The following is a 27685-nucleotide window of genomic DNA, read 5'->3' as shown; positions in this document are numbered from 1 at the left end:
TGTGTTTCATAATAAAGTTTATTCTATATTACAAATAGTATTTTGTTCTTGACTGCAAAATAGGAATGCATTATATTTACATACACAGGTATACAATTAATTATAGCAAAGTTAGAGAAGCTGGCCTTTTCCCCCAGGTTTAGTTTCATCTCTTGATAGGATACTCTTTATCTCTCAGCAAATATGGTAATAGTTAAAAGTATTCCTACTGTTTCTGTAACACCTGCTATAACACTGAGCTCTAGAAGGACCTATCTTTAGTTCCTACAAAACGTTGAAGGTGGAAGCTTTATCGAGTCCCTCGGCAACAAAGGGGTCCGTAGTCTCAGACGTGCTTTGTCGCCGGGGAACATGGGGGAAAATGGAAACACCGTATGTTACAACACCAGGGGGCAGATTCACTACGAGATTCTAGGACATTCATTCTCTTCACCAAATAAAAACAATGGACTTAGAGAGGAGGAAGCGTTGGGTAGCTAGAGAATAGAATACATGGGTAATAGTGGGTCAATTTACAGTCTCTAAACCTAACAAGGGCCCCTAAACGTTGAGGTCCCTGCCAAGTTCAGTCTTATATCCCAACTGTTTTACCTGGGATTTTCCATCAGACTGAATTAATACAGTCGATTCCTTTCAGTTCTGTCTTATTGTTTATTTGATCACAAGCTTTGTGAACAGTTTGAACATGTTGTAGAACGTCCAGAGAACGCGCTGTTCATGAATGTACCCCCCTCGAACCTGAATACCAACCACTGACAGAACTCACCCCTTTAGACAGTTCAGTTGTGGATGAATTAGATGTGGTTCATACATTAGACAGCGATGGTGTGACGGAAATAAAACACACTTTACAAAACACAATCAACTAAGTAAATCAGAAGCTTTCAGGGTCAGAGCTAGTGTGGTTATAGAAGCTTCCAGACACCTGTTTCTCTTTGATGAGTTCATCAAGAGACGTTTAATCGTTTGAAATTGTCCAAAGGAGAGTTTTTTTGTTTGTTAAAACCACCAGTATCTTTTCAGTAAGTTTGTGCAGAACACCTTTAGATGTAGCAGTAGAATCGAAGGACAGCAGATACTACCAGACAAGTGATTGACTTGAATGTATTGTACACCCCATAAGACCATAAGGATTCCAATAATGAGGCATGTTGTGCGATACATGGGTTTTGTATGAGCAAACGTTTTGATTGAACCCTGAAAGCCCTCCTAATGCTAGTTCCCTTTGCACTGAGCTCTTCAGATCAAACAACTGTTAAAACAGAATGTAAAAAACACATCCACAACTATAGTAACAGGTGCTGCAATAAGACAAGGTAGCTTTGCAGCCAGCGGCTTACAAAAATAAATGTTGTTTTTTTGAATGATAAAATAATAGAATCCAAAAGGTAAGGTTATAGGCTAGGGGAGATAGTTTCCGGATGAAAACACAGACAGACACTAGAGAAGCGATAGCAGCCAAGAAAAGAGCAAGAAGCTCACTGCAAAATTAGTCTACCAGACCCAAAACCTGAGGGTTCTGGAACTGACGAAGTCACTAACTAATGGAACATGTATATGGATGGGCGTTAGAGGACGATCTACTCTGGAAGGACTAAGCAAAAGGACTGAATGAATTCAAACTTAGTCATGAGTTATTGTACTACATCAGTCCATGAGAATCCAAAATAACCGTTTTGTTTGTGAACCGTTTAAAACGTTTCCTAGTAGCAGTAGATAAATATATTTGATTGCAAGGCAGTTCCGTTTCATAACATCCAAATAGGTCAGCATGCAAGGGTATATAATATATTGGATTTTAAGGTACCACTTTATTCCTATTAGCGTCTAACACTTTCACAAGACATGGTAATGAGAGGTTTGCATGGGCTGAACGGGAGATAAAGGTTCCACCTTAACAGTTACTTATAGTTTTAACATGAACAATACACTGTTTTCCCTCACTGTTTTCTTCCAAGCAAAATAAAGAAAAGAACACATCCACATCATCATTTGCAAGAGGCTTGTTTTCTCTATTTTACTCTTTTTTTGTTTTAAATGTTAAGTTTTACATGCGCTTAAAAAGCCAATAAGGACCGAAGGTGGACCGAGGACGGTCTCCACACATTCACATCACCACATGGGGCACGTTGTCAAGGCAAAAGAAAGGTCAGAGGTCTAAAGGAAAGGAGGGTTTCTCCATGGTTTCTCCAGCTCTCTCTCCCATCCAGGTTATCACATTCCACAAGTCTGTTGATGTCCGTGTCCGGGCGTCTATATGACGTTGACTTGTTTTTCTCACTCTAGTTTCAGTTTTTTGAGGCTTGGAGAAGGCTGCGGAGGACGACTACACTAACACACAACATGAGCGACCCAGAGCGCTCAGAGATTCCCGCATGGAAGCTGTCTCCACACTTGTGCAAAAAAACTGACGTGGAAAACCGGACAAAGAGGGAAGAAAAGCGGTGTGCCAAACACGGAAGAAACCGGGACGGCGAGGAGGAGGGCGGGACTCGTCCGCGGCTCCCCCTTCGGCACACTGAGGTCAGAAAATCACACAGGGTTAAGTTGTTGTTGTGGGGTGGGTTTTTCTTTCACCAAATCCTTTTCCCGTGTCATTTCCTTTAAATACATGTTTTTAAATAACTGTTTTTGTCTTTTTAAAATGTCAAGCTCCTTTGGTTTTTCGGCTGACCAGTTATGTCCATCAATTGATTACCCCCGTCCCAAGTCTTTACAGAAGGTCTCTCTCTCTCTCTCTCTCTCTCTCTCTCTCAGGAGAGCAGATCCCATTTAAGCAGTACCGCACCGTCTCTGTCATGTAGAAAGCATGGGTCCATGGTAAGACTGCTCTAGTGAAGCGTCCCTCTCCTCCTCTCAGTAGATGTCAGTCAGCTCCCCTAGTATTCAGACAGTGTGATCAGAGGGTGAATCAGGAGTAGAGTTCCCCTCAGAACAGGTCTTGGACAGCTGCCGTGTGTACCTGTTTGTGTGTGTGCTTTGATAGACCGGCGAGTGACCTCCATCTGTTAGCAGCACACACGGGACAGACTGACCGTTCCAGGTGTCAGAGCTGTCGGGTCACTGTGGTCAAGAGTTGGATGTGTGCTTCTCGTCACAGAGGAGGACCAGACAGACCTGGGTCTGTCCTCCACTAATTAGTCTTATAATAGTCAGGATAATTGAGCAGGTACCACACAAGCCAGAGATTCAGAAGATGAGGATTGTTTTATCTATAGAGGTACTTGGAGGGGTGGGTGGGTGGGAGCAGACTCGTGCCAATGCCACAAAGGGGAATCTGTCCTTCTCTGGATTTCAAAGTCAGTCAGGTTTTTGGAAAAAAAGGGAAATTCAAGAAGCACTAACTCTCCCCAGCCCCTATCGGAGTTTCTTCAAATACACCCCAAAGCTACATTGAGAAAACAATTCTGTAGTTTGCCTATTTCCCAATCTTAAGAAGTGTGAACCAGGCAAACCTTCCGTTTTTTTGTCTTCCGAGGTGGTCAGTTTGGTTTCCTCATTTATATAATACCACTTTGTTTTTCCACGTTTGATGTGATGTTGACTATAGCACTACAATTAACTGGACTCTGTAGCAGTTTCATAGACTAATATCCTGTTCAGAAAGTCTGAACAAATTGACTCCCAACATTGTGGTGGCAAAAGACTTAGTCATCAGTGTTATTTTTAAAGGCAACATAAATAGAATGTTTGTTTCTCCCCCAACATTGCGGTGTAAATGATGCCGATACGGCGAGCTGGCAAACAACCACCCCTCCATCAGACTCTTCTACGCAGCAAAGCTGGGATGAGGCCCTCCCATTGCATGGTGGGAAAAGCAGTCCCCAGCTCTGCCGACCCTCCAGTCAGTCCGTCAGCCAGTCTTCTCTGCACGTCCTATGAAGCTGAGTGGATGAGATGCCAAACACTTGTCAGGAAGAGGAGGAAGAGGAAGAGGAGGAAGAAAACAGGACAATATGTGTTATCTTTGAAACGGAGAGGAGTTCTGATGCTGATGACGATGGTGAAGAGATAGATGGACAGGTCTTTGCTCAGGCACGGCTCGGTTTCTGACGGGTCTCCCAGTGCGCCCTGGGAAGTGCGGTCCTCAGCTCTCCAGGCTCATGAAGGCCACCACCTGCTCCAGCTTGAAGGAAAGTCTCTGTTTCCTGGCGGCGTCGTCCTGCTCCAGCGCACAAACAATCTGACAGAGAGAGACACACACAGCCAGTCCCTGTGTTACTGTCAGCCCCACACACAATCTGACACAGAGAGACACACACAGCCAGTCCCTGTGTTACTGTCAGCCCCACACACAATCTGACAGAGAGAGACACACACAGCCAGTCCCCGTGTTACTGTCAGCCTCACACACAGCCAGTCCCTGTGTTACTGTCAGCCCCACACACAGCCAGTCCCTGTGCTACTGTCAGCTTCACACACAGCCAGTCCCTGTGTTACTGTCAGCCCCACACACAGCCAGTCCCTGTGTTACTGTCAGCCTCTCACACAGCCAGTCCCTGTGTTACTGTCAGCCTCACACACAGCCAGTCCCTGTGTTACTGTCAGCCCCACACACAGCCAGTCCCTGTGTTACTGTCAGCCCCACACACAGCCAGTCCCTGTGTTACTGTCAGCCTCACACACAGCCAGTCCCTGTGTTACTCTCAGCACCACACACAGCCAGTCCCTGTGTTACTGTCAGCCCCACACACAGCCAGTCCCTGTGTTACTGTCAGCCCCACACACAGCCAGTCCCTGTGTTACTGTCAGCCCCACACACAGCCAGTCCCTGTGTTACTGTCAGCCTCACACACAGCCAGTCCCTGTGTTACTCTCAGCACCACACACAGCCAGTCCCTGTGTTACTGTCAGCCCCACACACAGCCAGTCCCTGTGTTACTGTCAGCCTCTCACACAGCCAGTCCCTGTGTTACTGTCAGCCTCACACACAGCCAGTCCCTGTGTTACTGTCAGCCCCACACAGCCAGTCCCTGTGTTACTGTCAGCTCCACACACAGCCAGTCCCTGTGTTACTGTCAGCCCCACACACAGCCAGTCCCTGTGTTACTGTCAGCCCCCACACATAGCCAGTCCCTGTGTTACTGTCAGCCCCACACACAGCCAGTCCCTGTGTTACTGTCAGCCTCACACACCAGCTGACAATGGCAGAGTAATGGCACATACAAGAAATGTTGCTTCTGTATGACAGTGTTTCTGGAACCTTTCCTCTGGGACCCCTTGACGTCTCACAATTTAGTTGAAGACCTGAACTACCACATCTTTTTTTTTGTATTTACAAAAAAAACGTAATTTAATTGATGCTTGATGATCTAAGATGAGAAGTGTGTTCTCTCTGTAGTAGAACAAAGACATGGTTGGGAGTCCTCCAGGAGAGGTTGGAAAACCGCTGATATACGCCGTCTGGGTTGCTTGTAAATGTATTTTACATACATCTTCCAGATCGTCTGAACCTACACTTCATCTACAATACATTTCAACTTCAAACCCAACTGTGTAAGACTGGCAGTCCTAAATGGAACACTGCTACCTGTCTTGAATAAAGTGTGATATTTGTCCACGGTGTGTTGCCGTACCTCCTCTGTGTATTTGCCCACGTAGGAGTAGATCTCACTGAGGGAGCTCATGCTGTTGAACTCGTTAATGTGCATCCGGGACTGCTCTGCCAGGTACGCATTCATGTCCTGGTCACTGATGGCCGGCATCTTACTGATGTCTGAGTAGTACCTGTGGAGGTAACACACACAGCAGAATGTATTAGTGAACTGTGTAATCACTACATTTACATACATACACCCCAAAATGTGTGTTATTTCAGGGTTGTTTCAAGACTGAGATGTTTCAGCCTTTAGAATCGTGTATTGAACCTTTATTTAACCAGGCAAGTTAAGAACAAATTATTATTTACAAAGACGGCCTCCCCCGGTCAAACCCTAACGACACTGGGCCAAAGACGGCCTCCCCCGGTCAAACCCTAACGACACTGGGCCAAAGACGGCCTCCCCCGGTCAAACCCTAATGACACTGGGCCAAAGACGGCCTCCCCCGGTCAAACCCTAACGACACTGGGCCAAAGACGGCCTCCCCCGGTCAAACCCTAATGACACTGGGCCAAAGACGGCCTCCCCCGGTCAAACCCTAACGACACTGGGCCAAAGACGGCCTCCTCCGGTCAAACCCTAACGACACTGGGCCAAAGACGGCCTCCCCCGGTCAAACCCTAACGACACTGGGCCAAAGACGGCCTCCCCCGGTCAAACCCTAACGACACTGGGCCAAAGACGGCCTGCCCCGGTATGTGACTCCCAGTTGTGGCCAGTTGTGAATCAGGGTCTGTAGTGACACCTCTAGCACTGAAATGAAGTGACTTAGACCGCTGCGCCATTCGGGAGCCTAGAATAGGAATCATGTTAGAGACAGTTGTCTCGTCCCCAATCACTTTTCACAGTCTGAGCAGCCCTGACTCTCTATAGACATTTACATTTTTCTAGTTTAGCAGACGCTCTTATCCAAAGCAATTAGGGTTAAGTGCCTTGCTCAAGGGTACATCAATATATTTTGCACATTGTTGGCTCAGGGTTTCGAACCTTTTGGCCCAATGCTCTTAACCCTTAGGCTACCTGCCGCCCTCGTACAAATGGCCTAAAAGCTGCAAAGGCACTTAGCAGTGTATGTGAACCCCCCCTCTCTCTCTCACACACACAGACTGTGTCTCCAGGAAGCTCTCAGCTGCGTCCGGGTAAAGAGGGCTGGAAAGGAGAAGTAATCAGCCAGTGTCAACAGCAGCTGAGGCCCTCTGTCAACTCCTTCATTAAAGATGGTCATTACCTGTTTAATTCCGGTGCCACAACTGCTCCTGGACACCACAAATTTAGTCTGATAAGTGTGTGATGTGGTGTGGTATGGTGTGTGGTGTGGTATGGTGTGTCGTGTGGTGTGGTGTGGTGTGTGGTGTGGTGTAGTGTGGTATGGTGTGTGGTGTGGTGTGGTGTATGGTGTGTCGTGTGGTGTGGTATGGTGTGTGTGGTGTGGTGTGTGGTGTGGTATGGCGTGTCGTATGGTGTGTGTTTGGTGTGGTATGGTGTGTGGTGTGGTATGGTGTGTCGTGTGGTGTGTCGTGTGGTGTGGTATGGGGTGTGGTGTGGTGTGGTATGGTGTGTCGTGTGGTGTTGTGTGGTATGGTGTGTGGTGTGGTGTGTCGTGTGGTGTGGTATGGTGTGTGGTGTGGTGTGTGGTGTGCTATGGTGTGTCGTGTGGTGTGGTATGGTGTGTCGTGTGGTGTTGTGTGGTATGGTGTGTGGTGTGGTGTGTCGTGTGGTGTGGTATGGTGTGTGGTGTGGTGTGTGGTGTGCTATGGTGTGTCGTGTGGTGTGGTATGGTGTGTCGTGTGGTGTTGTGTGGTATGGTGTGTGGTGTGGTGTGGTGGGATGTGTGGTATGTGGTATGGTGTGTGAAAACCGAGGCTATTAAGCTAACATAGCAGGTTACGCGACAGGTGGGCATTGCAGGTTATTTATTGTAAGGAAGGTCACATGAAGGTCACACCCACTCACACACACCTCGGCCACCTGCGCAGGGCAGGAGGGCAATTGGAGGAAGTGAGTCGTGGGGTTTGAGAGGGGAAAGGAAATTGGAGGGATTTCTGTCTCCAGGTAAAACAGCAGGTCCACCTGACATCTCTGGTTCTAGGTGACGACGTGGGGCATAATTCCAAATCGTCTCCTTTCTTAGACACTTGATCTAAACATAATGGAAATCACACCTAGAGCAGGGGTCAGCAGCCCACGGGCCAAAACCGGCCTACAAGGGATTTTTTTCCGGCCCGCAAGAGATATTCATTTTGAAATTCAGTAATAAAATAAAAAAAGATACGTATGTGATCATGTCTCAACTTCACCAAGGCCTGGAATTTCCCAATATATAGCATTATTTATTGGCTTAGTTGTAGTCAATTTGCAGTGTAGAAATGATTATAATTATGTTCCGGTCAGCCCACCATCCGCTCCGACAAAAATGGTCCTGCAGCTGAATCTAGTTGCTGACCCCTTGGCCACCCCCCCCAGGGAGCTGTGAATGTAAGTATGCCATTTCCCCTGATACAGTCCATGTGTTAATGTCAGGGGTTTTCACTTTGATTCCCATTGTAATCTTCTATCCGAGCAGGGGATCAAATGAACTGCATATATGACAGGTCTGATGAACTTGTCATTGTCTGGGGACAATTAAATCCCACCTCAAATACCACTCCAACTGAATGGAATGAATATAAACAGTCTGTCTGTAGTTGGAGGCTCTGGGGGAACATGCATGTCCAACCCTTACAAACCACTCCAACCATCAAATTGTGCCAATGCGACATAAATCAACAAGACCCCAACACAACTTAGATCCTGTAAGATGTCAGCTTTCATTAAAGTGCTGAGTTAGTGAGATACAGTTGTAGGAAGTCATGTACCGGCCGAGACCCACAGGATTTCTTCCTTGTGTTAAATCATATCAGATTGCTTTTCTGTGGATGTCATACAGTAATAACATGTTAAGGTAGAGTCTTCCCAGAGGGGCACAGCTCCACTACAAGACCAGAGGCAAACTGCCTGATCCCCAAACGTACCATGACCAAGCTATAGGCTTCCATTATGGTGCTCCTACCCCTCTCCCTGGTACGGCTCTACAATAACCGCTAACCTCCACAGCGCTTATGAAGATGTAGAACGGAGGAGAAATCACAGGAAGACATGTGCCTGAGTATTCCTCTCACTCCGCCTTCTTTCTTTAGTTAAACTCTGCAGTCTGTCTCTTTGAAGTGTTTTTCACGGTGTGACTGAAGTGTCGGGCTGGATTGGAAGCAGAGTTGAAGACAGAGTTGAAGACCGGTGGATGTGTGTGTTACAGATTGTGTGTGTGTGTGTGTGTGGGGGGGGGGGGGGGGGAGTTGAAGATGGAGAAGGAAGAGAGAGAGTGGGAAGAAAGAGTGAAGCAATAGTGGGGAGAGAGGGGGAAGGGAGTGTGGGGAGAGAGGGGGAAGGGAGTGGAGAGAGAGGGAGAGGGGAGTTGGGAGAGAGGAGGAAGGGAGTTGGGAGAGAGGAGGAAGGGAGTGTGGGGAGAGAGGGTCAAGGGAGTGGAGAGAGAGGGAGAGGGGAGTTGGGAGAGAGGGGGAAGGGAGTGGGGAGAGAGTGGGGAGAGAGGGGGAGGGGAGTTGGGAGAGAGGAGGAAGGGAGTGTGGGGAGAGAGGAGGAAGGGAGTGTGGGGAGAGAGGAGGAAGGGAGTGTGGGGAGAGAGGAGGAAGGGAGTTGGGAGAGAGGAGGAAGGGAGTTGGGAGAGAGGAGGAAGGGAGTTGGGAGAGAGGAGGAAGGGAGTGTGGGGAGAGAGGAGGAAGGGAGTTGGGAGAGAGGAGGAAGGGAGTTGGGAGAGAGGAGGAAGGGAGTTGGGAGAGAGGAGGAAGGGAGTTGGGAGAGAGGAGGAAGGGAGTGTGGGGAGAGAGGAGGAAGGGAGTTGGGAGAGAGGAGGAAGGGAGTTGGGAGAGAGGAGGAAGGGAGTTGGGAGAGAGGAGGAAGGGAGTTGGGAGAGAGGAGGAAGGGAGTTGGGAGAGAGGAGGAAGGGAGTGTGGGGAGAGAGGAGGAAGGGAGTTGGGAGAGAGGAGGAAGGGAGTGTGGGGTGAGAGGAGGAAGGGAGTTGGGAGAGAGGAGGAAGGGAGTTGGGAGAGAGGAGGAAGGGAGTTGGGCGAGAGGAGGAAGGGAGTGTGGGGAGAGAGGAGGAAGGGAGTTGGGAGAGAGGAGGAAGGGAGTTGGGAGAGAGGAGGAAGGAGTTGGGAGAGAGGAGGAAGGGAGTTGGGAGAGAGGAGGAAGGGAGTGTGGGGAGAGAGGAGGAAGGGAGTTGGGAGAGAGGAGGAAGGGAGTGTGGGGAGAGAGGAGGAAGGGAGTTGGGAGAGAGGAGGAAGGGAGTTGGGAGAGAGGAGGAAGGGAGTTGGGAGAGAGGAGGAAAGGAGTGTGGGGAGAGAGGAGGAAGGGAGTGTGGGGAGAGAGGAGGAAGGGAGTGTGGGGAGAGAGGAGGAAGGGAGTGTGGGGAGAGAGGAGGAAGGGAGTTGGGAGAGAGGAGGAGGGAGTTGGGAGAGAGGAGGAAGGGAGTTGGGAGAGAGGAGGAAGGGAGTGTGGGGAGAGAGGAGGAAGGGAGTTGGGAGAGAGGAGGAAGGGAGTTGGGAGAGAGGAGGAAGGGAGTTGGGAGAGAGGAGGAAGGGAGTGTGGGGAGAGAGGAGGAAGGGAGATGGGAGAGAGGAGGAAGGGAGTTGGGAGAGAGGAGGAAGGGAGTGTGGGGAGAGAGGAGGAAGGGAGTTGGGAGAGAGGAGGAAGGGAGTTGGAAGTGTGTGGGGAGAGACTTGAGCTTGTCTCAGGTGTTGGACTCGATGACAGTTGCTATCCATTATAGAGCTGCGATTGGTTGGCCAAAATTCATGGACAGTGCTTAGCGAAGGGTCAATTGTATATAGATGGGCAAATTAAATTGTGTGAATATGCTGATGGTCTCAATGCACATCACAACCTTCAGGTAGGCTTTGCCAATCAACAAGACTGTGAGATCTAATTTGCCTATCCTGATTGTGAGATGTAAGCACTGCAGGGTTTATAAACACTATTTTGAGATTTAATTTGTTAATTAAGATTGATGTCAATGACGTGGAGGGACTAATCATACTACAATTACACTAAATTAGATCTCACAAAATATGGATTGATCAACTAAACATCACCTATAGAAACATTACATCTCAGAATCATGTGGATGCTAATTGGATTTTCTGCAAAGACTCCTGACCTTAGAAATGAATACTTCCTTCACAGACTTTTATGCTTCAGAAATAAACGCCAACTGGTCCACAGGTAATAGGACCGTCACATGGCTTCAGTGTGGACAGGAAGTCTCTGATTAGAATCTTATCACTTTCCCGATCTCCCACGGCTGCCAAACTCCGTCAGCATCTCCCGCTCCTAATGCCACATGACACGTCAACAGTTTACTCACTAGCTGCAGGTCAGACTCAGCCTGTGAAACGGGTCCTTATCAGTAATCACCTCACGCGCCCAAGTCGCAAGCAAAGAGCAGGGAACGCTAACAGGAACGCTAACAGGAACACATTGATATGAAGCTTAACAACCTCTAGATTGGCACGGCTGCTTTTAGTTAAATAGTAGTGATTCATCTTTACAGAGAACTACACTACCCATGATTCCCCTGTCTTTACAATTGCGGTTTGGTTCTGAGAATGTCAACATGTAGAACACAGGAGGTTGGTGGCACCTTAATATGGGAGAACGGGCTCGTGGTAATGACTGGAGAGGAATCAGAGGAATGGTATCAAATCCATCAAACACATGGATTCCATGGTTACCAGGTGTTTGATGACATTCCATTTGCTCTGTTCTGGACATTATTATCAGCCGTCCTCCCCTCATCAGCCTCCTGTGATGTAGAATCTCTGTCTGTATACCCTATTTGTTTTTAATCTGTGGTTGATTGAGTATTTCAGCTATTTGAATTGAACATTTCCTGTCCAAATAATGAACAGCACCTGGGTGAACTGAGATAATGACACAGATGGTCTGATACTACTGTACGTACAGTAGGCCCAACAGCACCTGGGTGAACAGAGATAATGACACAGATGGTCTGATACTACTGTACGTACAGTAGGCCCAACAGCACCTGGGTGAACTGAGATAATGACACAGATGGTCTGATACTACTGTACGTACAGTAGGCCCAACAGCACCTGGGTGAACAGAGATAATGACACAGATGGTCTGATACTACTGTACGTACAGTAGGCCCAACAGCACCTGGGTGAACTGAGATAATGACACAGATGGTCTGATACTACTGTACGTACAGTAGGCCCAACAGCACCTGGGTGAACTGAGATAATGACACAGATGGTCTGATACTACTGTACGTACAGTAGGCCCAACAGCACCTGGGTGAACTGAGATAATGACACAGATGGTCTGATACTACTGTACGTACAGTAGGCCCAACAGCACCTGGGTGAACTGAGATAATGACACAAATGGTCTGATACTACTGTACGTACAGTAGGCCCAACAGCACCTGGGTGAACTGAGATAATGACACAGATGGTCTGATACTACTGTACGTACAGTAGGCCCAACAGCACCTGGGTGAACAGAGATAATGACACAGATGGTCTGATACTACTGTACGTACAGTAGGCCCAACAGCACCTGGGTGAACTGAGATAATGACACAGATGGTCTGATACTACTGTACGTACAGTAGGCCCAACAGCACCTGGGTGAACTGAGATAATGACACAGATGGTCTGATACTACTGTACGTACAGTAGGCCCAACAGCACCTGGGTGAACTGAGATAATGACACAGATGGTCTGATACTACTGTACGTACAGTAGGCCCAACAGCACCTGGGTGAACTGAGATAATGACACAGATGGTCTGATACTACTGTACGTACAGTAGGCCCAACAGCACCTGGGTGAACTGAGATAATGACACAGATGGTCTGATACTACTGTACGTACAGTAGGCCCAACAGCACCTGGGTGAACAGAGATAATGACACAGATGGTCTGATACTACTGTACGTACAGTAGGCCCAACAGCACCTGGGTGAACTGAGATAATGACACAGATGGTCTGATACTACTGTACGTACAGTAGGCCCATTGAACCTTTGTATTGCAACACATCCCTACCTGAGCCCTACCTGAGCCCTACTCAAATCCACACTATCACACTCCACACACCTCTGTCCCGTCGACTGCCAAGCCTCATGAAGACTAAGGGCTTCAATCTGTATCGCTGAAGTTCAGTGCTATAGCGCGATTGAAATCGAAAGGTCATTTCCTATTGAGCCCACATATGCAGGGTTTACTGTGAATGCAGTCTCAGCTAACGTGGGAACACTGCCTGTACATTTCTATTGCACTGTAGCGCATGCTCTTCAGCGCTGTGGATTGATCAAGTCCTTATGCTAAACTGTCTCATCCACATTTAAAGCAGCAAACAACCATAAACAACCATCATCTGAAGGGGAGTAACTATAAGATAACTCATCTATATGTCACTGGGACTAACTATAAGATAACCCATCTATATATCACTGGGACTAACTATAAGATAAGCCATCTATATATCACTGGGACTAACTATAAAATAAGCCATCTATATATCACTGGGACTAACTATAAGATAACCCATCTATATATCACTGGGACTAACTATAAGATAAGCCATCTATATATCACTGGGACTAACTATAAGATAACCCATCTATATATCACTGGGACTAACTATAAGATAAGCCATCTATATATCACTGGGACTAACTATAAGATAACCCATCTATATATCACTGGGACTAACTATAAGATAAGCCATCTATATATCACTGGGACTAACTATAAGATAACCCATCTATATATCACTGGGAGTAACTATAGATAACCCATCTATATGTCTGGAGTCTTAAGGTTTGGGTTTAGAAGCTGTTCAGAAGCCTTTTGGGCCTCGACTTGGCGCTCCGGTACCACTTGCCGTGTGGTAGCAGAGAGAACAGTCTATGACTAGGGTGGCTGGAGACTTGATCATATAGATCATGCACCGTTAATATAAAACACACAAGCACATGCTGACACGCACGCACACACACACATGCATGCACACAGTGTCACACAGTGTCCCAGCACACATGCACACACACACTGTATATCTCAGCCTGATGAATACGGTCCTAGACAAAACTCCTCGTTGGGTTTCAGTCATACAGTACATACACATACAGTATATCCCTGTCCTGCGGCTAGCGCTGAGCACTAAACACAGAAATACTTTGGGACCACTTCACAAGCCCATCTTTTATTCAGCACTCTACCACTGACCAAATAAATGCAATACAACTCTAATTTGGACAAATGACCACCACCACTGCTGTGCAGTAGTAATCTAGTAGTAAACTTCACACACACACGGGTGTACCTGGGCAGGACAGAGAACTCACTGTGGCTCTCTGTCTGTGCCTGTCCCCCCTCTACCTCTCCAGCATTAGGAGGCACTGCCATCCATTCCCAGTGGGTTTTCATTTGGAGCCTCCTCCATGGCCCAGGGATCACAACACTACAGCCCTACTGTGTGTACTTATGAGACAAGGGGCAGACTACAGTCTATCAGGGATGTTTATGGACAAAATGGCTGGCACACATCTATAGGACGACAGAACCACATGATGAACTGCCCTCTCATGTTACACTCACATGTAGGTCTATATAGAAACTGGAAAAGAGAGAGAGAGACATGCTGTAGTTACACACACACACACACACACACGCACACATCCCAAACCAGCCCCCCCAACTCACACACACACACACACACCAAACCAGCCCCCCCAACTCACACACACCAAACCAGCCCCCCCTCACCTCACACACACAGTACACAAACTCCCCAAACCACTCCCCACCTCACGCACACACACCCATCCCATCATCCTCTCACCTCTCCACCCAGCTCTTGTAACTGGGGATGTCCTTGGCATAGAGCAGTTTGTTGGAGGGGGAGTCCTTGCCCAGGCGGTGTTCTGAGGTAGAGCATGAGTCCATGAAGGTCTGGGCCACCACAGACAGACAGGCGTCCGTGATGCTGCTCTTGTGGATGTCGAACACAAACTGGGGGTTCTTGATCACGTTCACCCAGAACCTCAGAGGTAGGCTATTGGGGAGAGACAGAGAGAGTTAGGGAATATCATGTCATCCTGGAACGTCAGAACCTTAGAGCTGGGCTATAGAGGAGACATCATGTAAACACAACACCCTGGCCTTACAGGGGACAGAGAACAGTCTATTACCATAACATACACCAGGTACATTTCTAGGAATGCTTCTCTGTGATAGAACACAACAAATTAAACAGAAGACATCAAGGTGATTTTCTACATTTAGATTAAATAACAATCCTTGTTCAAATCCAAATCCAAGCAGATTACATCCCTGAACATACAACAACTCACATTGGTTAAAGCCAGCCGGTGGATGTGGTGGGTCTGAGCTAACACATTCAGTGGCAGAAGGGAATGAGGACCCATTCACTTTGCAATCTAGTACACGGCTTGTTGCTGATGCGTTCTATTTGACGTTTGCGCGATTTAATAAAGCCCTAATCTTAAAGGCAGGCAACGCCAGGGCTTCATGGTTTCCAGCTGTGTCTGGGGGCTTCACACCAACACGGTTCATATTGCCTTGTTTAGACATGCGGCCCATTCCATGCCTGTCTAGAATAATCAAAACACAAGTCTGTTTATTTGTTGGCCTTGAAACGAATGGAGGGAGGTAGCACAGGTGCTAGTGTGTGTTACAGATCAGGTGGTATAAAGACAGGACTGAGAATTGCTTAGATTTCCTTCCTTCTCTCTCTCTCTCATTAACTGGGCAGCATGGTTTTGGATGACGCGGCAAAAGCCAAACCGGCAAGACACTGCAGTCTAGAGGATGGACCGACTGTGTGTGCAACATCAGGGAGGAGAGAGAAAAAAACACAGAATCATTTGAATAACCCCTCTCCCGACATGTCCTACCCCCCAACCTGCTGTACGACCTAACAAAAGAGGATTTGGCGAGGGAAACCTTGGCATTATGACTCTGAATTAATCTGGACGAATCTTCTGGGATTAGCGGACGGATCAAAGGATATTATCACCGCCGCGATGCAAGTCTTGATTGTCGTCAATCTGGCGCAGCTGGCCAATACTAGGTTAAGGTCTAGATGGTTTCCGAGGGGAAAGGTCAGATTTAAAGAGTCTCTTCACACGTTCCATTTCTGGGCCAGGTCCATAATGATATTTAGATTTCAGTGAATGTGACACAATACAGGTTTATCTGACAAACTATCACTAGGAGACAATAGAGAGCTGTGTTTGCATTGTGGCAATTGTTCTGCCAATACCTTCGTACAACCTAACTTTTCCCCAAACTGTAAAGCTTGTTCCCCAAACTGTAAAGCTTTTTCTCCAAACTGTAAAGCTTTTTCTCCAAACTGTAAAGCTTTTTCTCCAAACTGTAAAGCTTTTTCTCCAAACTGTAAAGCTTGTTCCCCAAACTGTAAAGCTTGTTCCCCAAACTGTAAAGCTTTTTCTACAAACTGTAAAGCTTGTTCCCCAAACTGTAAAGCTTGTTCCCCAAACTGTAAAGCTTTTTCCCCAAACTGTAAAGCTTTTTCCCCAAACTGTAAAGCTTGTTCCCCAAACTGTAAAGCTTTTTCCCCAAACTGTAAAGCTTTTTCCCCAAACTGTAAAGCTTTTTCTACAAACTGTAAAGCTTTTTCCCCAAACTGTAAAGCTTTTTCTACAAACTGTAAAGCTTTTTCCCCAAACTGTAAAGCTTTTTCTCCAAACGGTAAAGCTTTTTCTCCAAACTGTAAAGCTTTTTCTCCAAACTGTAAAGCTTTTTCCCCAAACTGTAAAGCTTTTTCCCCAATCTGTAAAGCTTTTTCTCCAAACTGTAAAGCTTTTTCTCCAAACTGTAAAGCTTTTTCTCCAAACTGTAAAGCTTTTTCCCCAATCTGTAAAGCTTTTTCTCCAAACTGTAAAGCTTTTTCCCCAAACTGTAAAGCTTTTTCTCCAAACTGTAAAGCTTTTTCTCCAAACTGTAAAGCTTTTTCTCCAAACTGTAAAGCTTTTTCCCCAAACTGTAAAGCTTTTTCTCCAAACTGTAAAGCTTTTTCTCCAAACTGTAAAGCTTTTTCTCCAAACTGTAAAGCTTTTTCTCCAAACTGTAAAGCTTTTTCCCCAAACTGTAAAGCTTTTTCCCCAATCTGTAAAGCTTTTTCTCCAAACTGTAAAGCTTTTTCTCCAAACTGTAAAGCTTTTTCTCCAAACTGTAAAGCTTTTTCCCCAATCTGTAAAGCTTTTTCTCCAAACTGTAAAGCTTTTTCCCCAATCTGTAAAGCTTTTTCTACAAACAGTAAAGCTTTTTCTCCAAACTGTAAAGCTTTTTCCCCAAACTGTAAAGCTTTTTCCCCAAACTGTAAAGCTTTTTCCCCAAACTGTAAAGCTTTTTCCCCAAACTGTAAAGCTTTTTCTCCAAACTGTAAAGCTTTTTCTCCAAACTGTAAAGCTTTTTCTCCAAACGGTAAAGCTTTTTCTCCAAACTGTAAAGCTTTTTCCCCAAACTGTAAAGCTTTTTCCCCAATCTGTAAAGCTTTTTCTCCAAACTGTAAAGCTTTTTCTCCAAACTGTAAAGCTTTTTCCCCAATCTGTAAAGCTTTTTCTCCAAACTGTAAAGCTTTTTCTCCAAACTGTAAAGCTTTTTCCTCAAACTGTAAAGCTTTTTCTCCAAACTGTAAAGCTTTTTCCCCAAACTGTAAAGCTTTTTCTCCAAACTGTAAAGCTTTTTCCCCAAACTGTAAAGCTTTTTGTCCAAACTGTAAAGCTTTTTCCCCAAACTGTAAAGCTTTTTCTCCAAACTGTAAAGCTTTTTGTCCAAACTGTAAAGCTTTTTCCCCAAACTGTAAAGCTTTTTCCCCAAACTGTAAATCTTTTTCCCCAAACTGTAAAGCTTTTTCCCCAATCTGTAAAGCTTTTTCTACAAACTGTAAAGCTTTTTCTCCAAACTGTAAAGCTTTTTCCTCAAACTGTAAAGCTTTTTCTCCAAACTGTAAAGCTTTTTCCCCAAACTGTAAAGCTTTTTCTCCAAACTGTAAAGCTTTTTCCCCAAACTGTAAAGCTTTTTCCCCAAGCTGTAAAGTATGTTATTCATACTGTGGTGTCCAGGATGGAAGCCCAGGCTAGACTGGCACGGGTATGAATGAAGATCTGACTTCTGCCCAAGTGGTATTTGGTTATTGTGCAGCATTACATTGATTGTTGTCTGTGGGGGACGTTTCATTGTCTTGGATGTTTGATCAGATATAACATATCCAATGAGTCCAAACACACTGGGATATATGGAGAGCAACTGTGCCCTTGGAATTCACATCTTCTGACATATTTTAAAGATGTTTGAATGCAGTTATGACACTGCTTTTTTCTTTACAGAGACGAAGCTAAAGTCTTCACTCAGATACTGAATGTGACTCTGATCTGTCAATGGTCAGTCAGACAGGAACAACCCTTTTACTCAGGGAAGGAGAGAGTGTACAGCACTGAGGCACGACACTACAGAGTATTGTCCAGGCCTAGTGAGTGTTTAGCAAGGTCCCAGAACAGTTTGTGCGTTCCTGCCAACTCTTATGGTTTATCCTGTAAATGTTATTATACATTTTTGTTGGGCAGTTCGGAGTTGTCATTGTGCATGGAGTTGTATGGGTTGTTGAACTTTGAGGTCAATCGTTTTTGTTTGGCATTTTGGGGTGAAGGATCAGTCTCTGTGTGGTTCCATTACCATCCAATCCCCCTAAAGTGACTGTGGGCTTCTTGAAAAGCACTTCAAATAAAATGTATTATCATTATGGTCATTGTCATGGCTAGTGAGTGTTGGCCTAGCTAACATCAGCAGGACGAATCCCTTGGTTTCCACAGAAAGAGGACGGATTAAAGGTAAATATTGACCCAATATCCACAAATCAAATCAAACAACAGTGTAATCTTGGATCAATACTGATCCATGGTTCTGGTACTCATACTGGAGCCTGTATTTCAGGCTGGGTAGAAGTAGAATGTAATGTCTATATGGAGAATGTGATTTAGTGTAATATCACTGTAACATCTCCGTTGTCAACCTTCAGAGGGATGTGTCTTCCTGTCTGCTGCTGTCATTGGGAGAGTGTGGTGGGTTTATGTGATTAAGGACACAGATGAGTTGTGTGTGCTGTGCAATGTGGGCATGTGTGTGCCAGTCTGCTCTAGAAGCTGGTCATTAAAACGCTGCTTGCTGAAGGGACACACACTGAAGAAAGAGGATGAGAGGGAGATGTCGACACACTGACTGCTGATCCAAAAGATACCATCTGGAGGAGCTCTAGGAGTCTGACTCAAACACACACACACACACACACACACACAAACACACACACACACTGATGCAGAAAGGCATGCACTCGCACAGGTATTTAAACAGATGCACAATGCATGAACACACACACACACACCCCACAAACGCTCTCTCTCTCAAACCATTAGTAATGAGGAGGGCAAGTAAAGGTCATATGCTGGGGGACAGAGGAGGCAGGTGGGAGGAGCTATAGGAGGATGGGCTCATTGCTCACACAGTCAACCATGGTGGATGATCACACAGTCAACCATGGTGGATGATCACACAGTCAACCATGGTGGATGATTTAACAGTCAACCATGGTGGATGATTCTACAGTCAACCATGGTGGATGATTACACAGTCAACCACAGTGGATGATCACACAGTCAACCATGGTGGATGATTACACAGTCAACCATGGTGGATGATCACACAGTCAACCACGGTGGATGATCACACAGTCAACCATGGTGGATGATCACACAGTGAACCATGCACTATACTGAGTGATGATGAAAGGTCTGTCTGTCAGAGGCTCTTCCTGTACCAGCCTGCTTCTGGGAATCAAACAATATGGCAGACAGGAAAATAGACTATTATCGACCCCTAAACAAATAAAAACTGCCTTTAATGAGGAACTATTATACCTACGCCTCACATTAATTTAGTCTACTAACATGGTCTACATATCTATGAATAACTGCAGCACAGAAAATAGTCTAGACTCTCACCCAGAGACATGACAATGACAGGATTGGTTCTTGGAAACCACACACAGCTGTGTGTCTCTCAATTTCAATCTCAGGTTAGGATGGATTATTTCAATCTATCTCTGCTGCTGGAGAATTACACAGGGCAGAGAATAATCTGGTTCGACGGATATGCCACCCCTGCTTGGTGTAGAACAGGGGACATGGTCCTCTGAGCTGGCTGGGTGTATTTAATCATCTGGTTTGAAGGATATGTCCCCACTGCTTGGTGTAGAACAGGGGACATGGTCCTCTGAGCTGGCTGGGTGTATTTAATCATCTGGTTTGAAGGATATGTCACCCCTGCTTGGTGTAGAACAGGGGACATGGTCCTCTGAGCTGGCTGGGTGTATTTAATCATCTGGTTTGAAGGATATGTCACCCCTGCTTGGTGTAGAACAGGGGACATGGTGCTCTGAGCTGGCTGGGTGTATTTAATCATCTGGTTTGAAGGATATGTCACCCCTGCTTGGTGTAGAACAGGGGACATGGTCCTCTGAGCTGGCTGTGTGTATTTAATCATCTGGTTTGAAGGATATGTCACCCCTGCTTGGTGTAGAACAGGGGACATGGTCCTCTGAGCTGGCTGGGTGTATTTAATCATCTGGTTTGAAGGACATGTCCCCACTGCTTGGTGTAGAACAGGGGACATGGTCCTCTGAGCTGGCTGGGTCTATTTAATCATCTGGTTTGAAGGACATGTCCCCACTGCTTGGTGTAGAACAGGGGACATGGTCCTCTGAGCTGGCTGGGTCTATTTAATCATCTGGTTTGAAGGATATGTCCCCACTGCTTGGTGTAGAACAGGGGACATGGTGCTCTGAGCTGGCTGGGTGCAGAAGGCACTGCTTGGTGTAGAACAGGGGACATGGTGCTCTGAGCTGGCTGGGTGCAGAAGGCACTGCTTGGTGTAGAACAGGGGACATGGTGCTCTGAGCTGGCTGGGTGCAGAAGGCACTGCTTGGTATAGAACAGGGGACATGGTGCTCTGAGCTGGCTGGGTGTATTTAATAATCTGGTTTGAAGGATATGTCACCCCTGCTTGGTGTAGAACAGGGGACATGGTGCTCTGAGCTGGCTGGGTGTATTTAATCATCTGGTTTGAAGGATATGTCCCCACTGCTTGGTGTAGAACAGGGGACATGGTGCTCTGAGCTGGCTGGGTGCAGAAGGCACTGCTTGGTGTAGAACAGGGGACATGGTGCTCTGAGCTGGCTGGGTGCAGAAGGCACTGCTTGGTGTAGAACAGGGGACATGGTGCTCTGAGCTGGCTGGGTGCAGAAGGCACTGCTTGGTATAGAACAGGGGACATGGTGCTCTGAGCTGGCTGGGTACAGAAGGCACTGCTTGGTGTAGAACAGGGGACATGGTGCTCTGAGCTGGCTGGGTGCAGAAGGCACTAAGCGTTGTGTAAGCGTTACCAGTGTGTTATGATAAAGGACTGTTTAACGTTTCCCCTCTTGCGAGAGTGATTCCATTAATGTCTATTGTAAGAGCGACCTACAGAGCTCTTGGAAAACACTTAACACGCTCTTTTGCAAATGGTGCAATAACGCAGACACTGGGAAGGATACAAATTAGGACCATGAAGTAAATAGTCTCTCTTTCCCCCTCTCTCTCCACTCTCCTCCGGCCGACTGCCCCACAAATCAATTCCCAGCCCCATGGTCCTTTGGGCCGGAGCTGAGTGATGCATGATGGGACCATGGCGAAGGCCAGGGGCTAATGAGTTATTAGCGTGGTGTTTAACTCCCACTGAGTCCATTTCCTCTTCTCCTACACCCCCTCCTCTCCTCTTCTCCTCCACCCCTCCACCCCCTCCTCTCCTCCTCTCTTCATCTCTCCCTCTCCTCTTCTCCTTCACCCCCTCCTCTCCTCCTCTCTCCCTCATTCTAATCCACTCCAGGTTATTTAACCCGGCCACCCCTTCAGGAGGGGGACACAGGTCTAAATTAATCAGAGGATATTCATTTGGAGTCCACTTCCTTCACCTAGCCTCCCCTGGTTTCCTCGCCCTGGCGACTACGGGCGACTCGTTCCCGGTCGGTCACCATGGTAATGTCAGAGCTGGCTGCCCTGATTGGTTGCCTGTGGGATTAGCTCTTCGTCATTGGATTTAATGAAGATTGTTCACACACTCCATGGTTCATTCCGTAGGCATGGAGGTGGTGGTGGAGCAGGGAGACATATTTAGAGCAGTGCCATCTTCTCTCTGATAACCTTCCGTGTGTACATGTGTGTGTATGTATATATACAAGAGTGTACATGGGTCTGTGTTTCTACTCATATGTGTGTATGTGTGTGGGGGGGGGGGGGGGGGGGGGGGGTTGCCGTACACTTCCAATGTTAACCTGTTTTAGCACAGTACACAGTAAAACAACAGAAAAGGCCAGTGTCTCACCAGTTGCTCTTCCATGTGTGTCTGACATGCGGGTCATGGATGCTGTGCTTGTCAGCCTGCTCATCCAGGAAGTCAAACATGTACTTGATGGCCAGGGGCAGGGCGCTGCCTCGGTGGGCCGTGCTGAAGATGGTCTCAAACAGGTCGTCCACAAACTTCTGTAAAGTGCCCTGTGGAAGCAGAGAGATCAGCAGTGAGCGACAGACAACACACACAGAGACAGAGAGAATGTCGACAGGTGTCTGCAACACCGGTATCAGACACACCGGTATCAGACACACCGCTATCAGACACACCGCTATCAGACACACCGGTATCAGACACATCGGTATCAGACACACTAGTATCAGACACATCGGTATCAGACACATCGGTATCAGACACATCGGTATCAGACACATCGGTATCAGACACACCGGTATCAGACACACCGGTATCAGACACATCGGTATCAGACACATCGGTATCAGACACACCGGTATCAGACACACCGGTATCAGACACATCGGTATCAGACACACCGGTATCAGACACATCGGTATCAGACACACCGGTATCAGACACACCGGTATCAGACACATCGGTATCAGACACATCGGTATCAGTGTCAACACGTTATGACACAGTCATAACCATGTCATAATAGCTGACATAACCATATTATGACAGGTTATGACAAGTTATAACACTGTCAAGACCAATATATTTACACCTGTTGTGACACATTGGGTCATTTTATGGCTGGTTATAACACCTACATAAGAGTGTCAAAACACACATTTATTCAAATGAGTTTTTTCCCTGACAAGTTTTAAAGTGTGTTTCTTGAATTCTTTACATTCATCTTTTATTCATCATATTTTAAATAAATAACTTACAAAATCTCTCTCTCTGAAAATACACCATCTGTCAAAAGAGGGTGTCTTGTCCTGCTCCTGAAATCTCCTTCTCATTCATCCCAGTCATCAGAAACAGAGTATTGGGGCAGGTGCATGTCTGACATCAATTTGGGTGCAATTACAATGATCATTTAATATGGTCAATAAAATCAAATAAAATACTTAGGCTATGATGTAATGGAATGTTTTTCCTTGTGTGGAAGGTTTGGTGGGTTTTGACACTTATGTAGGTGTCATAACCAGCCATAAAATAACACAATATATGTCACAACAGGTCAAAATGTCATGAGTGTTATGACCGTATTATAACAGGTTATGACACGTTCCGTCAGATATTATGACATGGTTATGACACGTTCCGTCAGATATTATGACATGGTTATGACACGTTCCGTCAGATATTATGACATGGTTATGACACGTTCCGTCAGATATTATGACATGGTTATGACACGTTCCGTCAGATATTATGACATGGTTATGACACGTTCCATCAGATATTATGACATGGTTATGACACGTTCCGTCAGATATTATGACATGGTTATGACACGTTCCGTCAGATATTATGACATGGTTATGACAGGTTCCGTCAGATATTATGACATGGTTATGACACGTTCCGTCAGATATTATGACATGGTTATGACACGTTCCATCAGATATTATGACATGGTTATGACACGTTCCATCAGATATTATGACATGGTTATGACACGTTCCATCAGATATTATGACATGGTTATGACACGTTCCATCAGATATTATGACATGGTTATGACACGTTCCGTCAGATATTATGACATGGTTATGACACGTTCCGTCAGATATTATGACATGGTTATGACACGTTCCGTCAGATATTATGACATGGTTATGACACGTTCCATCAGATATTATGACATGGTTATGACACGTTACATCAGATATTATGACATGGTTATGACCGTGTCCTAACGTGTTCTGACACCGGGTGTGAAGTGTTACCGACGCATCAAACTCATGGTTTCCATGGTTTCCATGTGTTTGATACCATTCCATTCACTACATTCCATCCATTATTATGAGCCATCCTCCCCTCACCAGCCTCCGGTGGAGTGTGCGTCTGACAGAGTGGGTTTTATCCTGTGTATCTGATGGTGTTTCCTGGTGTGTTTCTCTCTCTCTCTCTGATCCTAAATCTCTGGGCTTTGATGGGAAATTGTTTTTTCACAGTTCACTTTTAATAATATCTGGGAACAGGAGGTGCATCTCCTAAGCCTCTGTGTGTGGAGGGATTAGCTCACACACTGCACCATTGACCCTAATTTGATTTAATGTTCTCGTCTTTAAGGAGGAGAGAAGAGAGAGAACGAGATAGATAGAAAGAGAAAATCTAATCCACTTGTAAGGAATGAGCTGATAGAATGCGAGGGGGAGAAGAGAGGAGAGGACAGAATGAAGAAAAGCGACAGTGAGGGAAGCCTATCTGGAAAGAGCCACAAGCGCGCAGTGTGTCAGATGAGGTGTGCACAAGCGGCAAATAAAAATCCCAATTTGGGTGGAGCGGTGACTGAGTCAGAGAGGAGAGAGGGAGGGGGGCGTGAGGAGAATCCAGTTAGCTGACAATCACAGCCGTGATTCTACCATGTCCCACATTTCTGACAGCTTATCATTTGCCTATGAAGATGAAAATATACATTTCTTCCTCAAACCCTGTGTAGTCATGGGGACCGTTTAGTGGCAGGGAGGCTGTTATACATGTAGTGTGTGTGTGTGTGTGTGTTATACGTGTGTATGTGAGTGTTTGTGAGTAAGGAATCCCACAGACAGACAACTTCATCATGATAGTCCTTCATCTGTCCCCTGAGAGCACAAGTTGCCATTACAGCCCACTGAAAACACACACACACACACACACACACACACACACACACACACACACACACACACACACACACACACACACACACACACACACACACACACACACACACAGAGAGAGAGAAACCTGGCCCATCATTACACTGCACTTTAAAGACAATGTGTAATCTAGAATTTAGCCTCACAGACCGTGCTGCCTGCACCAGAACTACCCTGTCATTTAGGATGAGGACAGACAGTGTTTCCTGCATCAGAATTACCCTGTCATTTAGGATGAGGACAGACAGTGTTGCCTGCATCCGAACTACCCTGTCATTTAGGATGAGGACAGACAGTGTTGCCTGCATCAGAACTACCCTGTCATTTAGGATGATGACAGACAGTGTTGCCTGCATCAGAACTACCCTGTCATTTAGGATGAGGACAGACAGTGTTTCCTGCATCAGAACTACCCTGTCATTTAGGATGAGGACAGACAGTGTTGCCTGCATCAGAACTACCCTGTCATTTAGGATGAGGACAGACAGTGTTTCCTGCATCAGAACTACCCTGTCATTTAGGATGAGGACAGACAGTGTTTCCTGCATCAGAACTACCCTGTCATTTAGGATGAGGACAGACAGTGTTGCCTGCATCAGAACTACCCTGTCATTTAGGATGAGGACAGACAGTGTTGCTTGCATCAGAACTACCCTGTCATTTAGGATGAGGACAGACAGTGTTGCCTGCATCAGAACTACCCTGTCATTTAGGATGAGGCCAGACAGTGTTGCCTGCATCAGAACTACCCTGTCATTTAGGATGAGGACAGACAGTGTTTCCTGCATCAGAACTACCCTGTCATTTAGGATGAGGACATACAGTGTTTCCTGCATCAGAACTACCCTGTCATTTAGGATGAGGACAGACAGTGTTTCCTGCATCAGAACTACCCTGTCATTTAGGATGAGGACAGACAGTGTTTCCTGCATCAGAACTACCCTGTAATTTAGGATGAGTGGAAAGAAAACAAAACAACAAAGACTGAGTGGGTGAAGGGTTGTTGGTGTTGTCACAAACAGAGAGACAGAGGAAAAGAGGAATAGAGAACGCAATCAAGAAATAAGCCCTTTGCCCCCCCATCAGAGTGACACTGATGGACCTAAAATGGGGAACGTCAGCGCCGGACCGACCGACGGTATTTATTGGTGAGGTGAAAGTCAAACGCAGTCAATTACAGGGCTGTTGGCACAGTCATACCTCAACAAGAGAGATGGACCCCAAGATAAACTGATTACTTCACAAAACACTTCATCTGTAAAGATGACACGCCGTCTCTGCATCGCATCCCCCCTGACCAGGGTCATCACAGGGAAATACAGCATTGCTCAGTGTGTGTGTTATGTGTTATGTGTGTGTGTGTGGGGGGGGGGGGGGGGGGGGGGGGTATATGTGTTGTGTGTGTGTGGGGGGGGTATATGTGTTATGTGTGTGATGTGTGTGTGTGTGGGGGGGGTATATGTGTTGTGTGGGTGTGTGTCAGTTTGTGTGTTTGTCAAACACACTTTTTGGGAATGTTTGAGTATATATACAGTGTGTGTGTGTGTGTGTGTGTGTGTGTGTGTGTGTGTGTGTGTGTGTGTGTGTGTGTGTGTGTGTGTGTGTGTGTGTGTGTGTGTGTGTGTGTGTGTGTGTGTGTGTGTGTGTTTGAATGACTGAGTGTTTTTGTCTGTCTAAGCGTGTTAGATTGTGGCTCTGGTACATGTGCTTCATAGAGAGAGTGTTGCCATATTCATTACACAGCTCCACAGTGACTGCTCACTGCCAATCACAGCACACGCCAGAGAAATGACAGACAACACTCACTCTCCATATCTCTGTTGCCTCCTCAGCCATCTCTGCCAACAACTGTTGATGAGTGTGTGTGTGTGTGTGAATCCTGCCACTAAGCATTCCCATTACAAATCCAGAAAACCAGGCGGAGTGTTGTCTGTCTGAACCACAACACAAAGAGCATGGAATGGTCACAACACCAACACCATACTCCAGGACCCTCCCTCCCTCCCTCCCTCCCTCCCTCTCTCCCTCCCTCCCTCCCTCCCTCCCTCCCTCCCTCCCTCCCTCCCTCCCTCCCTCCCTCCCTCCCTCCCTCCCTCCCTCCCTCCCTATCTCCCTCCCTCCCTCCCTCCCTCCCTCCCTCCCTCCCTCCCTCCCTCCCTCCCTCCCTCTCTGGAAGAAAGCATGTGTGATGTAAAGGAGGTGCATCATTAGCAAGTGGATTGGTAATTCCCATTGAGCAGTGGGATCAAAGTCACGATTCCCTCCAAACCAAATGAACTGATTTTCTGAGGGGCAATAGCGCCCTGGCATGCTCAAAGAGACTCATTTTACGGCTATTTCCATTTCTGTTTTTCACCAGATAACATCTCTGTCCACAGAAAAAGCCTTTACAGGTTGTACCTTTGTGTGTCACCTCTATCATTAGATATGCTGCTGAGGTCTGAAAGACAATATACATCTACATATTTTCACTTAGGTCTCAGAGTCTACAGGGGATGGGGAATAATATAATATTTGAATAATGTGTGCATTCGTGTGATAACTCACCTTAGTGGCCAGCAGCCTGGTCAGGTATATCTCAGAGACCATTTTGGAGCCGCGGTCTCCCTCCTTCTGGTCTCCGTGTTCGTGGTTCTTTACCAGGTGCCACACCTTGACCCCGCTCTCCAGGTCGGGCGTGATCATGGGCGTGCGCGAGCGCAGGCTGTCGGGGCTCCCCGTGTACTTGATCATGTTTCT

General features: G+C 46.5%; 1 protein-coding gene across 1 annotated transcript; it reads right to left on the bottom strand.

Annotated features, from left to right (window-relative positions):
* Positions 1 to 27685, bottom strand: LOC109882352 (plexin-A4-like; the record flags this gene model as incomplete). The annotated part of the gene is made up of 5 exons (XM_031819512.1): positions 1 to 4183; positions 5577 to 5727; positions 14527 to 14739; positions 22146 to 22315; positions 27494 to 27685. Coding segments are annotated over 5 exons (822 nt in total), but the record flags the coding sequence as incomplete, so codon positions are not given.

This window comes from Oncorhynchus kisutch, unplaced genomic scaffold (genome assembly GCF_002021735.2).
Source record: "Oncorhynchus kisutch isolate 150728-3 unplaced genomic scaffold, Okis_V2 scaffold2215, whole genome shotgun sequence".
Lineage (NCBI taxonomy): Eukaryota > Metazoa > Chordata > Actinopteri > Salmoniformes > Salmonidae > Oncorhynchus > Oncorhynchus kisutch.
This window is presented reverse-complemented; position numbering and strand designations above follow the sequence as displayed.